A 16,244-nucleotide genomic window follows, 5' to 3' on the forward strand; every position below is an offset into this window, starting at 1 on the left:
GAGCTGCGTGTTCAGAATTGAAATGTGTGAGCTGCGTCTTCGAAGTGAAGTGAATGAGCTGTGTGTTCAGACATGAAAATTTATAAGCTGCGTGTTCAGAATTAAGAATGAGCTGCGTGCAAACGAAATGAATGGGCTGTGTGTTCAGCAAAAATTCAAAAGTTTGGGCTGCGTGTTCAACTTTCAACAAGTGTGTGCTGTGTGTTCACAATCAAAAATGGGCTGCGTGTTCAGAAATTCAAGAGTTTGGGCTGCGTGTTCAACTTTCAAAAACTGTGGACTGCATGTTCAACTTTCAAAAACTGTGGGCTGCGTGTTCACTACAAGAGTGTGGGCTGTGTGTTCACCATCAAGAGTTTGGGCTGCGTGTTGAACTTTCAAAAACTGTAGACTGCGTGTTCACTACATGAGTGTGGGCTGTGTGTTCACCATCAAGAGTTTGGGCTGCGTGTTCAACAATAAAAAACTGTGAGCTGCGTGTTAAACTTTCAAAAGCTGTGGGCTGTGTGTTCACGACAACAAGTTTGAGCTGTGTGTTTAGATTTCAAGAAAGTGTGGGCCGCGTGTTCACCGCAAGAGTTTGAGCTGTGTGTTCGAATTTCAAGAAAATGTGGGCTACGTGTTCATGACAAAAGTTTGAGCTGTGTGTTCAAATTTCAAAAATGTGGGCTGCGTGTTCACGACAAAAGTTTGAGCTGTGTGTTTAGAAGTTCGAGTGCTTGAGCTGTGTGTTCAAAATGCAAACTAAATGTTGTGTTATGGACTGAGTGTTCAGATTGAGCAGTGTTATGAGCTGTGTGCCCGAAAAATGAGTTGCGTGCCCAAAGAACGAGCTGCGTGCCCAAAAACAAGCTGTGTGCCCGAAAAAACGAGCTGTGTGCCCGAAAACGAGTTGCGTGCCCGAAAATGAGCTGTGTGCCCAAAGAACGAGTTGTGTGCCCAAAAAGTGAGCTGTGTGCCCGGAAAATGAGCTGTGTGCCTGAAAACGAGCTGTCTGCCCGAAAATGAGCTGTGCGCCCGAAACGAGCCGTGCGCCCGAAAAATTAGCCGTGCGCCCGAAAAATGAGCCGTGTGCCCAAAAATGAGCTGCGTGCCCCCAAACGAGTTGTGTGCCCAAAAAACGAGCCGTGTGCCCAAAAATGAGCTGTGTGCCCCAAAACAAGCTGTGTGCCCAAGATCTGCCGTGTGCCCGAAAAATGAGCTGTGCACCCGAAACGAGCTGTGTGCCCGAAAAATGAGTCGTGCGCCCAAAAAACAAGCTGTGTGCTCGAAAAATGAGCCGTGTGCCCAAAAATCAGCTGTGTACCCAAGATCTGCCGTGTGCCTGGAAAAAAAAACGTGCTGTGTGCCCGAAAAATGAGCCGCGTGCCCAAAAATGAGCTGCGTGCCCCCAAACGAGCTGTGTGCCTAAAAAGTGAGCTGTGTGCCCTGAAATGAGCGGTGTGCCCAAAAAGCGAGCTGTGTTCCTGAAAAATGAGCCGTGTGCCCAAAAATGAGCTGTGCGCCCCCAAACGGGCTGTGTGCCCAAGATCTGCTGTGTGCCCGAAAAATGAGCTGTGTGCCCGAAATGAGCTGTGTGCCCCCAAAATGAGCTGTGTGCCTGAAACAATCTGTGCACCCAAAATGAGCTGCATGCCCGAATGAGCTGTGTGCCCAAAAGAGCCGTGTGCCCAGATAAATAGAGTGCTATGTTTCGAGCTGCGTGCCAAATGAACAGAATATTGTTTTGTGAGCCGCGTGCCAAACAAACAAAGTGTTGTGTAGTGAGCTGTGTGCCGAATGAATGGAGTGCTATGTCGTAAGCCGTGTGCCATTACTTGCATTGTGTATACATTTTATCGCGCTATTTTGCGCATCGCACTGTTTTGTGCACTTTACTTGCATTGTTCATGCATTTTATCTTACTTCTTTTGTGCACCATCCTCACACTTTTTGTACATTGTATTTCACTCACACTGTCTTGTGCACTTGCGTTGTCTAACGCATCGCGCTGTTTTACGAATTGCACTATTTTGTGCAGTTTACATTCGCGCTATTTTACGCATTGCACTGTTTTGTGCAGTTTACATTCGCGCTATTTTGCGCATCGCACTATTTTGTGCAGTTTATCATTCGCGCTATTTTGCGCACCTCAATCGCACTGTTTTGTGCAGTTTACATTCGCGCTATTTTGCGCATTGCACTGTTTTGTACAGTTTACATTCACGCTATTTTCCGCATCGCACTGTTTTGTACAGTTTATCATTCGCGCTATTTTGCGCACCTCATTGCGCTGTTTTGTGCAGTTTGCATTGGCGCTATTTTGCGCATCGCACTGTTTTGTGCAGTTTATCATTCGCGCTATTTTGCGCACCTCAATCGCACTGTTTTGTGCAGTTTACATTCGCGCTATTTTGCACATCACACTGTCCTGTGCATTGTATTCATTCACGCTATTTGACGCACCTCAATCGCACTATCTTGTGCTTTGTATATCACATCGCGCTATCTTGCGCACCTTACCTGCACTTGTTAGTGCATTGCATCACGCTATCTTGCGCACCTTATCTACACTTGTTAATGCATTGCATCGTGCTATCTTGCACACCTTATCTGTATCACACTGTTTTGTGCATTCACCCTGCTCGTACTGTTTTGTACACCTTTAGCATCGCACTATTTTGTGCATCTGTTTAGCACTGTTTTGCGTATTCGCTCTTCATCGCACTATCTTGTGCACACTGTATTTTTGTATCATTCGCACTGTCTTGTGCACTTTCTGGTTCGGGAGACCTTAAATCCTTTGGTCTAGGAGACCTTAAATCCTGCATCTTTATTCGCACTGTCTTGTGCACCCTCCGGTCTAGGAGACCTTAAATCCTCTAAAGTGCAATTCCTTTGGTGTTTGTCGTGCCTGAACGACTTCTGGTGCTCTAGTATAGCCACCTGCCTGTGTTAGCGGTGAGTTCCTAGGAGATCAACTGAGACGGTGGAAACTAGAGTTCGAATGGCTTATGCCTAGAACGCAAAGGTTCGGGATTTCCGAGACTAAAGTCTGGTTTAAATACCCAGAGGTATATCCTCGGCTTGAAATTTGTATGGCAGCCCCATAGATTGAGATAGCATGTGTATGCACCTCAATTCTGGATACTGAACCAACCTAGCCTGTCACCCTGTTGGAGAATCGGGAAAGCTGCGACCATAGTTAGGGAGAAAAATAGTACCTGCGGTTCAACTGAGAAGAAGCGAGAGATCCCCAGCAGCATGACGTACGTCATTGCCAATTGCCCCTATAAGGTAGCTTCACTTCCTAGCTGTTACATTGCATTTTAGCTATTACATTGCATTGCATTGCATAAATCCTGAATTATCAAACCGGCTTCGCGTAGTGTATAAGTCCAATTTTCAAATCGGCTTCGCGTAGCGTATAAGTCCAATTGTCAAAATCTTCTTGCATATCATTTTGCATTTTGCCCCCTGCCTACGGGCATGCCTACGGGCACATCTTTTATCTTGCCTGTTTGTCTAAGTCTTCGGCCTTGTCAAAAATGGGTCGTTTCTGGGCTTTGACATTCACTCCTGTCACTTATGACTTCCGAGTTTTGTCAAAGAGGGGCAACTGTAGACACCCCATTTTTGACCGACCATAAGACTCAAACGTCACCAACTGAGCACTTGGTGATGTTGCATATTGTGCTCGTTCTAAGGTTGCAAAGTCTCGACTGAGAGCCTTGCCTCCGAGCTTTGGAACCTTTTCGTGCCTTGCCTTGGTTTGCGAACCAGGTCCTGTTTTCTCTGTTTTTCTCTTCCTGAAGGGAGGGAGAGGTCTTGTAGACCATCTCTCAGTGGCCGTAGGCTACGTTTCGTGGTCGTAGACCACTTTTCCCGTTTGGAGACCAGTTTCCGGTTTTCAGAGCCGTCTGCCGCGCGCCTCGGTTCGGGACCGCTTAATTACCTCTGTTTGCTCCAGTTTTTGTCACACACCTTGTTTCCTCTCCCTAGAGGGACACTGTGGCCCGAGAGACCACCTTTGGGGTCGCACGCCACTTCCGGCGCCTAACAGTCAGTTTTTGGGGCCCCCGGCTGCGTGTTTTGGCCCCTGAACCCTCGTTTTGCATCGGTTAGGGTTCATTTTTGGCATGGACCCTATTTTCATTGTTAGAAAGGTGGTAGTATGGTGGGAGACCACCTTTTCTTCTCGGAGAGCACTTTTCTTTTCGCCGCCCAATTTTCTTCTTAGAGAGGTGGTCTCCCTCACTTTTGGGCCATAATTTCTGGTCTCCCATACCACCATTGTGTTGCATTCATCTGGGAGGCCACCTATTTGGTATGGCCGACCACCTTTGGTGCTTAACCCTTTTGACCCCTTGGTCTCCCTCACTTTTGAGCCACATTTTCTAGTCTCCCATACCACCAATGTGTTGCATTCACCTGGGAGGCCACCTATTTGGTATGGCCGACCACCTTTGGTGCTTGACCCTTTTGACCCCTGGTCGGCCGACCAGGGGAAGTGGTCAGCCGACCACTTGAACTAGTCAGCCAGCCATCTCCTTTTTGGCCTTCCTGAGTTGCATAGAACTGTGATAGCTGGGAGGCATTTGCCCCATCCTCCGAGATTTAACCCTTTTGTTTATCTTATTTGCTTAGCTTCCAAGAGAAGCTTGACCTTTTGTCAAGCTTCTTGAGGAAGCTTGACCCCTTTGGTCTAGCTTCCTCAAGAAGCTTGACCCTTTTGGTTTAGCTTCTTTTAGAAGCTTGGTCCCTTTGCTTGAGGCTTCTCCAAGAAGCCTTGGACCTCTTCTTCTATAAGAGAGGCTCTCCTCTACATTTGCAAGGGTTGAACATTTTTGGCTGAGGCATACATATACTCTCCCTCTATATCTCTACATCAAAGCTCCATAGCTCCATGGTCCTTGGCCATTTGCACTACACCTCCAAGCACAACACCTCCACTACCATCCTAAGTACCTCGGAGCTGTTTTTTAGAGGTTGAGGGCTCACTTTCTTGGTCCAGAGCTTGCTGCATTGCTGTGCTACAAGGGTAAGTCACCATTTCCCTCTTTGTAGCTTCATTCTTTAGCCTTATTTGCAAGCATTTCTGGGTTTTGTCATAAACTGAAAAAAGTTTTGTTTTGAGCTTATAAACATGTTTGTTTAAGACATTTTTTTCTATTTGGGTCATCTTCCCCCTTGCATGCTTCATTTCCTCATGTTTGGGGCTATGCATTAGAGTATTCGTGTTGGCCTTGGCTTGGCCTTTTAGCCACTGAAATCCAGCGGATTTTCAGTGGCTAACATGCGTTTTGAGCCCTAAAATAAGAGAGGGGTGACCCTCTCACCCCTTGATTTGTTTACTAGCTTTGTTGGCTTTTCAAAGGGGCTTCTACTTGCATGTTTCAAAGCCATATTTTAGGCCCTATTTGGTGAGTTTTAAGGTCTGCAAAGGCTCTGTCCAGAGCCCATTTTTCCATATAAAGTGTCTATTATGCATGTGTAAAACAATCTTATTCAAGGCTTTTCAAAGGAGCTTTCACTTGCATGCTTCCTAGACTAATTTCAGGGCCTTTTTGGTGGGTTTTTGGACCCTCATAACCTCTTTCCAGAGGTGGCTTTGCCATTTTTTGTGTCCATCATACATGTGTAGAATAACCCCTTGCATGGCCTTCCAAAGGAGCCTATCATTCTTGCATGCATTGACTGAGTTTCAGTGGGTTTTGGGGCATATTTTGGCATGGCATACTTCTTTTTTTCGCTGGTTCGGTGAGCTCTCATATGCTTCATATAGTTGTTGTACAACTCATGGTTCACTAGCTTTCTTTGTATGCTTTGTTGACCCCTGATTGTAGCACTTTTTGGCCATACCTTAAACTGATTTTTTGCATATTTTGGACTGCCTTAGCTCTGTTTTTGGGTCTCATGGTCGAATGATTCTTGTTTTGCATGCTTGTAGTTCAATGTTCATGCTTAGCTTTGAGTTTTGAGGTTCACTGCATGCATATACTGAGATGTTTTCTTATTTTGGGGCCATTATACATCATATTTCAGAGCTTATGTGAATGCCATATTCCCATGTTTTGTACTCTTTAAATGCGTTTGAGAGTCGAGCTTGTATGCCTCATTTACTGACCATTGAAGGAGCTCCATTTCTTTGCACTTTGAGCCATCATTTTAGGCCATTTTCCCACTATCTTGGACCTACCTAGGGTCTATTTGGGGGTGATTTTTCCATTTGTGCATTGCTTGGTGTACCTCTAGTGTAACGCACTTCACTAGTTTCGGTATCCGGGCCATCTAGCATGCATTGTGTGAGTCGTTTGCATGTTTCAGGACCATCTTATATGCTATTTCAGAGCTGGAATTTGTGTCATTATATGCCATATGTCATCCCTTTCCATGCTTTGTTAGAGTTACATGTTGTGCCTTAGGGTCGATTCTTTGCATCCGTGCACGTTTGCATGTATTTCGGTTGTCTCATTTTCATCACATGGCCACTTATTTGAGTGTGGCTGAGGTCCACTCATATTGGTTTAAGTCCACCTTGCATTCTGTATGCCATTTGGTTCATGTTGTTGCATGTTTGACCATTGCATTGTGTATGCTTTGATTATGCCTTTGTGTATGTCCATCTTCGTATGTGTGCATTGTGTATACCATATAGCTCATGTGCATTGTGTATGCCATTTTAGTCCATAGCATTGCATATGCTAGGTTGCATGTGTGAATATCATCCCTCGCATGCCAGCATGATTAGGTTGCATTGCAGTTAGGGTTGCATGTTAGTCGCATTGTGTATGCCATCTCATTGCATTGTGTTTGGGATAGGCGTTAGCCCAAACACGGGAAAGGAGGGATGTTTCGTACTCAAAGTGACGAACCGTGTCTCAATTCCCGATCGCCGACACTCCAGATTACCCATGATGGAGTTTAGGTCTTGTTGTGTTTTCATGTGCATTCATTTCACATCGAGTCGTGCAATTCGACTCCTCGGCCACCATGCATCGAGATGCGTGATTTGTGGCACGAGGATCGAGGTGTGCATACATATGTGAAAATATTTTGCCATGCCCCTTTCTTGCTCTCTATTGCAGCAAACCAGAAATCAGCAGTCTTCTAGAGCTTTACACAGCATTCCGGGATTAATTGCAAACAGAGGCAAATCGGGGCATCGCGAGGAATTTTCCGACGAGGCAACACGAGCATGCATGCATTTTTCATCATTCGGAACAGAGCTGAGGCGATCCATGGATTTGCACACTAGTTTATTTTGCTTTCCTAGTTAATTTGTTAATTAATTAGAGTTTTGTAATATTTAATTAGCTAGAGTAGTTAATTGTTTATTCGGACTGTATTATTTATTTGGACCCTCCGAGCGAGGACACAATTGTAATAAGTGTGTGTGCGTGTGATGTATGTCTTCCAACCCCACGTCTTTCTCCCTTTTATTTACCAGCTTATGATGATTAGATTAGGGCATGTTTCAATTAGCATATTTATGCTCGTATGATTGCATTCATTCATTTGTTTTGCATGCACCGGGCTCGGCACATCATACTAACTGTATTGTATTTCAATTCCAAGTTAAATACGTGTTAGCTGTAGTATCTCACATGCCATTCTTAGGATAGCCGAGCCTATTGTAGTTGCATTTTGCATGTGTTGCATTAGCCATTTTAACATGAACTAAGATCATGCATTGATTACTAACTAGTTTTTGTTTTGGCTCGGAGTACTCGGTAAGTGTTTATGCTTTAGCATCCTTGTATGTGTGTGAGTGACTGCCATGATAGCATGCTTACCATGAGGCTATGTGCTTACGTGATATGCCTACCTGAATGCCTGTGGGTGAAGGTTGGATTATCTGAATTGGAATAATGCATTGACTGTGAGTTTTAAGCCCACTTGAGAGTGGCAAACCATCACGTTTTCTAAGCCCACCCGAGGGTGGCAAATCCACGTCTTAGCCTACTTGCGGGTAGCACCATCAAACCATTTTCAAAATAAACAAACATGAGATGTTTTGTTCCAGTTCAGGCAATCCAGTCTATACTTGTATACTGTGTGCATCACGTAGTAAATCTAGGCTAATAACTGGAATAAGAATGCATAATGTTTTCAAAACTCGATATCATGGTTAGTAGAGGCCGATCTTTGATCGGGCGAGCGGGGGTGCTCACGAAGTGACCTTCCCTAATCGTACCCAAGTTCTCCTTAGGCAAGCGAGTCAGGGTTTCCTAAATTCCCGAAAATAAAATATTTAGTTGGCGACTCTGTATCTGGCAAAGCAGTCCATGTTTGGCACTTCTTTCAAAAAAATCTGTTTTCAAAAACGATTTGCCCGATTTGGACTCTTTGATGATTCATCAGTCTTGCATTGCACTCTGCGAGATTAGATACAGGACCGTGACATTTGAGTCTGGAACTGTAGTGAGCCCCAAATGAACAAAGTGGGATTTCCCTCCCGAGATGTTCGGGGACGTCAACAGCTACGTATAGGTTTGAATTCTTCATTCACTTGGAACTGGTTAATTCATATTTTGTTGCGATCCTGAATGGATCATGGTATTGGAGCTTGAGCACTACAAAATGAAATCCATTAAAGTTCCACCATGATACCTTTGTCTAGAATCTGCGACAACATCACACTACAGCCTCCATTGCCAAAAATAAAAATAACAAAGGGAAAGTGGATTCCTTTGCTTCAGTCCTCTTGAAGTGAATAGCATCCGTTAACAAGCATTAAAAAGTTTGCTTTTTAATTGCCACCCGTTCTGTTCACTAGTAATATCTAGAACCAAATGAAATTGGTTTCTTTGATATTTTATGTGCTACAATGGGGATTGTCTGAGCCTGAGTGCTGCTTAATTATATATGTTGATTGATGTCTATATATGCAGAGCTTCTGATATTGTCTGAATTATCCTTTACAGGGCATTGCAGTTGCACTCAAGTGTGGAGCAAGTAAGGTACAATTTGATAGCACGGTAAGTTGGTCTTCACCCTTCAAGACTTACACTACTAACTGAAATCTGACGATTGTAGACACCCCATTTTTGACCATCCTCAAGACTTGAACGTCATCATTTGAACACTCGATGATCATCCATGTTCATGTTCGTCTTGAGTTCTCAGAGGCTTCGGTCGCGTGCCTTGCCTCAAAACCTCTCGACTTGTTTGTTTTGTGCTTTGTTGTATACCAAACACTTGTGTTTTTGCTTCTGAGGGCAGGGAATGGCTTGCTGGCCATCCCCACACCTCACCGGCCTCGGCTTGAGGCCACCGGCCCTCTTTTCTTGCTACCGGCCAAATATTTTGGTCGGTCGGCAATGTTTTTGGTCGGCCGGCCATTTTTGTTGGTCAATCGGCCATATTTTTCAGCCGACCCCTTTCTATCTACTTTTGGCAGATATTTTATGCCAGCTGTCAAAGTTGGCATCCACGAAACACCCCCTCCATACACGTGTATGGAGGGATTTGCTCCCTTATGTTAGCTTCTCCAAGAAGCTTAGGAATTGGATTCCTATAAAAGGAGGGCCTCCCCTCGCTTTCCAAGGTTTGAACAACTCTGATATATAACATATATATCTATATCTCTCTATATCTCCCTCTCTATATAGTTATGTGTGTATTAGGGTTCTAAAGGGGTTTTTGTTCTTAGTTTTGCACTAAGACAGCTAGTGTTACACTATAACTTGGTTGCTGAGGTTTTAAGGGGTTGATTTCAGAGTTTTGAGTTGGTTTTTGATCAAAAGGAAGTGCTGAGGTTGGTGTTCTTGAAGTGTTCTTCAAGGGCGAGAACTTACCTTTTTATTCCCCATTTTTGCTTGAGGTTTTAGACCTATTTGCATATTGTTTCGAGCTTAGTGTATAACTAATAAAAGTTTTGTATTTTCATGCTTAAGATGTTTCATTAAGGTCACTTTTGTGTTGGGGGTCGTCCACCCCCTCTTAGGCCATGTTTGGTCTCTTTTTGTGCCTTTCTCTTTGGGCTTTGTAACCCTTTTGTTTTGGCCTTCTCACCACTAAAATCCAGAGGATTTTTAGTGGTAGAGAAGCGATTTTGAGGTCTTGTATAGGGGAGGAACACCCCTCTCCCCTTGTGACTCATTTGCTTGCATTTAGGGCTCATAAAGGTAGCATGTTTGCATAGCCTTATTTGGTTCCATTTCAGAGGGCCTATTATATGCATCATGTACTTGCTTTGTAATCCCCTCTATTGTCACAACATGTGACCATGCATTTAGACCATGATGCTTGCATGTTTTGGCTTCACTTCATGAAGCTTTTAGCCATGTTGTGACATGTTTAAGCTCTGTTTGGTGTTTATTTAGTCATGTTTGCCATGTTTTGTCTAGCCACCATGTATTTTAGCTTGTTAGCTTTGAGCGTATGAATCATGAGCATGCTTTACTTGGGTCATTTCAGTGATTTGGAATCATTTATCATGCTATTTTAGTTCATGTTCCATGCTTGTATGATTGCATTCACCATCCTTTCAGAGCTTTGAAGAGTTGTTCTTTTATGCCTTAAAATAGGTCATTGTGCATGCCTCTTTGTTTAAGTCCTTGGACTGCCATATCAGTGGGTTTTGGGACTCCTTTTGGCATATTATAGCTCTGTTTTTCTTTGAATAATCCATGCCATGTGTGGTCAAGGTAGTTGTAGTGGAGTGCCCTCTTTATGGCTTTGAATGTCCCTCATTTTTGCACCCATTTCCTAGCATGTTTTGGCCCCATCCCTGGCATGTTTTAGCCTTATTTTGGCCTGCCCTGGGACTGTTTTTAGTCATCTTGGCTCTTTGGGGCTTGGTTGATATGTCCATGGTTTGAACCCCTTTGTTAGTCTTGAGTTTTGGGCTTTGTTTCATGCTTTACTTGCATGGCTCGGTTGATTTGGCATCATCCTTTACGCATTTTCAGAGCTTGTCATGCTTGTGATTTGTCCATATTTGTCTCTTCTTAATGTGCTTGAGAGTGGACTCTTTTCATGCCTAAGTATTGGACCTTCACTTGTGCATGTTTGGGTGTGTTCTGCTCATAATTCTTTGGCACTTTGGCCACTGTTTTGGACATGGCTGAGGCCTATCCATCCTTAGTGTGAGTCCATGGATCATACATTTATGTATTGTTGTAGGCTTACCACATTGCATGTTGTCGCATCCTTATGGTTGGTATCATTGTTGCATGCCTATGATTTTGTGTATTCCCATGCCTAGGTTGCATTGTAGTATTGCATAGTTGTTGCTTTGCCAGGATGATTGCATGTTAAGTTGCATCACATTGTATTTGACATACTCATGTCACATTGCCTTACATTCCCATGTTGCATTGCATTGATTACATGCTTTGCATTATATATGGCATACATACATTGCATTATGTTTGGTTTGGGGTGTCAAACCAAACATGAGGAATGAGGGACGTTCGTACTTGGAGTGACGAAACGTACCTGAATCCTCGGTCGCCGACACTCTTGATCCAACATGATAGAGTGTGTAGCATTCATTAGTTTTGTTGCATTCATTCATATTGATTTGCACACTTGACCTCTTTGGCCATCATGCATCGCAATGCGTGATTGGTGTCCTGAGGGTCGAGAACCATACTCCCTTGAGTTCATAGTATGATAGGGAGGATGGTCGTACATACATTTGGCTTGAAAATTCCATGCCATGCACTGTCTGTCCTCTGTTGGAGCAAAACCAGTGTTTTGTAAGAAGAAATGGCCGGTCGGCAACTTTCAGTGCCGGCCGACTATCAATACACAGCCGGTGATCCTACTTTTGGTCGATGACCATATTTCTATGGCCGGTGGTGTTTTCTCTCGGCCGGTGGCATCCCAAAGTGTCCAGGGAGTGGTTCAAAAGCAAACTTAGGATTTTCCTAATTATCAAAGGTGCAGAACAGTGCAAACAGAGGCAACAGAGGCATGGTAACGGGTTTTCGAGCAAGACGAATCGAGCATGCATCATCCAATCATTTTGGGGCGGAGCTGGGACGACCTTTTGAATTTCATTCTTAGTTTATTTTGTAATGAGTTTGTCAATTAATTAAGGGTCTGTAATAATTAATTAGCTAGAGTAGTTAATTATTTATTTGGTTTGTATTATTCTTTCGGACCCTCCGTCGAGAGGGCGATGTTGTAATAAGTGTGCGTGCGTGTGTGAATGTCTTCCAACCTCACGTCTTTCCCCCTTTTAGTTACTAGCTTTTGATGGTTAGTTTACGGCATGTTTCAATTAGCATACTTATGCTCGCGTGTTTGCATCATTTATCTGTATCGCATGCACCAGGCTCGGCGCATCATACTAACTGCATAAGTATTTCAATTCCAACTTGAATACGTGTATCGAGTTGTCGCATTCCACATGCCATTCTTAGCTTGGCCGAGCCTATTCTAGTTGCATTTTGCATGCGTTGCATTAGCCATCTCAGCATAGTTAGGATTCATGCATGTTTTCTAATTAGTTTCTTTCTTTGGCTCGAAGTACTCGGTAAGTGTTTATGCTTTAGCATCCTTGCATGTGTGTGAGTGACTGCCATGATAGCATGCTTACCATGGGCTAACTACTTATGTGATATAACTGCCTGAATGCCTGTGGGTGAAGGTTGGGTTGCTTGAATTGGAATAATTCGTCGAAACCCGTGTTTCAGCCTACTTGCAAGTAGCAAACTTCAATCCATTTTCGAAACAAACGGATATGCGATGCTTTGTTCCAACTTAGGCAATCTAGGCTATACTTGTATGTTGTGCGCATCACATAGTAATTCTAGGCTAATAAACCGGGATAAGAGCACATGTGTTTTCAAAAACTAGATATCATGCTTAGTAGTGGCCGATCTTCGATCGGGCGAGCGGGGGTGCTCATGAAATGACCTACCCCAATCGTACCCAAGTTCCCGAGCCGAGGCAACTTTGGTGATGACGGACACGTGGCCTTAGGCACGAGTCAGGGTTTCCTAAATTCCCCTAAAACAAAATATTTAGGTGGCGACTCTGTGTCTGGCAAAGCAATCCATGTTTGGCAGTTCTTTCTAAAAATCTGTTTTTCAAAATGATTTGCCGAATTTGGACTCTTTGGGGATTTATCGGTCTCACAATGCACTTTGCGGGATTAGATTCAGAACCGTGACAATTTGAGTCCGAACTGTAGTGAGCCCAATGAACAAAACAGAATTTCTCCCAGGATGTTCGGGCGCGTCTACAGTTTTCTGGCGACTCTGCTGGGGACTTAGAGAACTTGACTCAAACTCATGATATCTTGTTTTGATTACATTTATGTGTTTCTTTGCATTGCATTTGCATTGGTGCACCTAGGATACTGTGTTTGCCATCTGCTATTCCTGAACGGTTTGCCGAAGGCTCCCTTTGAGAAGATTGCCACAAGGCTGAACGGTTACGGCCTCTGCCACGATGGGAACACAAACCCCAGTTTTTACCGAGGCCCCCATTTTTGACCATTCGACCAAGTGCATGTTCGGAATCCATAGTGACCATTCCAAGCTAGGACAGGTTGCTTACCCGATTATAGGTTGTTTGAAACCACTGTGTGCATAGTGAAACCCTAGCTCCTAACAAAATAGGACAGGGAAAACCCTATCCTAACATAGGGGTGTTTTGGCTCTCACTTGTTTGCTATGTGCTTTTAGAGTGTGTCTCTACAGGAATGCACGTACGAGTTTACAAGTTTCGGTATCAGGCCTGAGGGCACCAGTATTGGTATTTTGGGAATCAATTATCTGCGGGTATCAGATTCAGATTTGGGGACAGTAATTTAGGAACACTGATTAGTGTTTGAGAACAGTGTATTCAGCTTATGAACTGCTTGTTATACCCAACTGTGTGTTGTGTTTATTTAAGTCGTTATGCTGTCCGTTTTCTGGTTGTTTGTTTCCTCATTATTGCTTTATTTATCTTTTTCCTAGGTAGTTTAGCACAATTGCTTCCAACCAAGCAGATATTCCCCAAGCACTTTGGACTAGAGGTCATCGACTCCATCGATCTGAGGATCTCGTAGACGGACAACCAGTGTTCTATTCCTTACCCCCGGTTGTCAGGCGGAGATCGAGAAAACGCAGTGTATCGGTACCGAGATTGCCAGATCAGTGCTCTTTGAATAGTCGGGTTGAGATTTCCCAGTCCACTACCGAGGCAGATATACCGGCAGTTCAGTCAGAACAGGGCAGTATGGTAGGAATGGAAGAAATGGTGCGTCAGCTCCAGGAGAGCATGAAAGCAATGTAGGAGGACACTTTTCGTTAAGCAGAATTTGCCAAACAGCAGGCCGTTGTCATGGCCCAACAGGCAGAGCTAATTACTCGACAGCAACAGCAAACCGGAGCATCTACTTCACACCAGGCTCCTTCCCCACTAAGAGTCCCAATACCTGAGGACACGGCGAATGTCCAGAATGCCCAAGAGGATACAGACATCCCAACGGGGCCGACTCCACCCCCGATTCTACCTCAACTATCCAAGGCACCCACTCCTATCAATCAACCAGATTCCCCCTTCGAATTCGAGGTGGACCCCACGACATTAAAAGTGAGCAAGCTTGAAAAGCTATTCAAGAAATCTCAGGGTGTCAAGACCATTCCAGATATCGAAGATGGGTACACCGACGCGGCCGTGACGCTGCCGGACAGATTTAAGATGCCATATATTGACCGCTTTGACGGGTCCGGGGATCCCATGGTGCACTTACGGCTATTTTCAAACATATTAAGGCCGATGGGCCTCACCAGACTACAAAAGCTTTCTTTATTTGACCGGACCCTGTCGGGTGTGGCGGCCATCTGGTGCGCAAAATTGGAAGACGATGTTAAGAGGAATTGGGATGAGATGGCCGAGGTTTTTCTCACTCAGTACTCCTATAATACACAGATCGAGATCACAACCCGTGATCTTGAGACGACTAGGCAAGAGCCTAAGGAGAGTTTTTCTGACTTCGTAACCCGATGGAGGGCCAAGGCCTCAATGATGACCACTAGGCCCACTAACAAAGATCATATTCGGATGATTGTGTGCAATCTCCAGCCCAAGCTTATGCAGAAAATGATTGTGCTCCCCTTCCCCACCTTTTCAGATTTACATGAGATGGAGGTACAAATTGAGGATGCTATGAAACAGGATCTGATTGACCAAGACAGAGAGCAACCCAGGAGAACCTTCAACCGTAACACCAATACAGGCACAAGCAATGCCGCAACTGCCAGAGCTTTAGAAGTATGAATGGTCACCACCACTCCCCCAAGAACCCTTGCGGCTACACCATTCTCTGGCGTATCCGGTAGTAGCTCGCAACCAGCCAGATACGCACCCAAGAGCCAAAGAGCCTTCACCCCACTATATATGCCCCTGTCCAAAGCTTTGGGGGTTTTAATCAAAAAAGGGCAATTGAAGCCCCTAGAGCTGCGGCCATTGCCAAAAAAACTTCCCCCCTCCCATAACCCGGCAAAGTACTGCGCGTATCACCAACAGCATGGTCATGACACAGACCAATGCTGTAGATTGCGTCACGAGATCCCGGATCTCATCGACAACAGGGTGATTGTGCCTCCAGAGAAACCCAATGTCACGACCAACCCTCTCCCACCACACAACCAAGCTCCACCTCCCAAACGCATCAACTTTATCCAGACTGGGGTTATGTCATACGACCCCAGCATATATATCACCCCATCTCACCTACCCAATCTAGAGGTGTTCCTTCCTGACAGCACTGACTTGTGCATGTTGGACATCTCCCGAACCCAACCCGCGCCAATGGTGGTGGCTGTCGAAGACAGAATAGGGATGATTTCGGAGGAAGGTGGTACAGTGGATTTAGGGACTGAGGAAATGAGAAGTTTTGCTGAGGAGGTGTACAACCCAAGTGGCTACATCGCGTCAGCAGATCAGATTATGCCAAATGTGGAATTGTCGGTAAGGGCAGAAATTTGTGTACTACAGGGAGATGGACTCGACCAGAGGATAAGAGACTTAGCAATTCTGGAAGGGGACATTACTGACCTCCAGATTTTCAACAAACAAGATCTGGGGGACATGATGGTCAACTGGTTCAATTTTGAGGAGTCGGCAGAGGTCACAAGGTGGCTTGATGACCAACCCGATATTGTCGAAGACTCTCAGCTGGAAAAGGGCCCGCCGGGGGCAAGTACATCAATTGTGGGCGGAAAGGTCAGTGACCAGAATACATCGCCGGAGAGCGCCGGTGCCAAGAATTTCGCTCAAGATTTGGGCATTTTGAATATAGGAAGTTTTGAACA

General features: G+C 44.7%; 1 protein-coding gene across 1 annotated transcript in view; it reads left to right on the plus strand.

Moving 5' to 3' along the window:
* Positions 1-16,244, plus strand: part of LOC114304581 (glutathione reductase, cytosolic-like) — a 46,387-nt gene that overhangs the window by 15,838 nt on the left and 14,305 nt on the right. The window contains exon 7 of the mRNA XM_082889398.1: positions 8,907-8,960. Within this exon, the coding sequence (XP_082745524.1) occupies positions 8,907-8,960 (54 nt within the window). The remainder of the gene's footprint in view (positions 1-8,906; positions 8,961-16,244) is intronic.

Source organism: Camellia sinensis, chromosome 9 (assembly GCF_055761805.1).
Source record: "Camellia sinensis isolate YWXY chromosome 9, ASM5576180v1, whole genome shotgun sequence".
NCBI classification, from domain to species: Eukaryota; Viridiplantae; Streptophyta; class Magnoliopsida; order Ericales; family Theaceae; genus Camellia; species Camellia sinensis.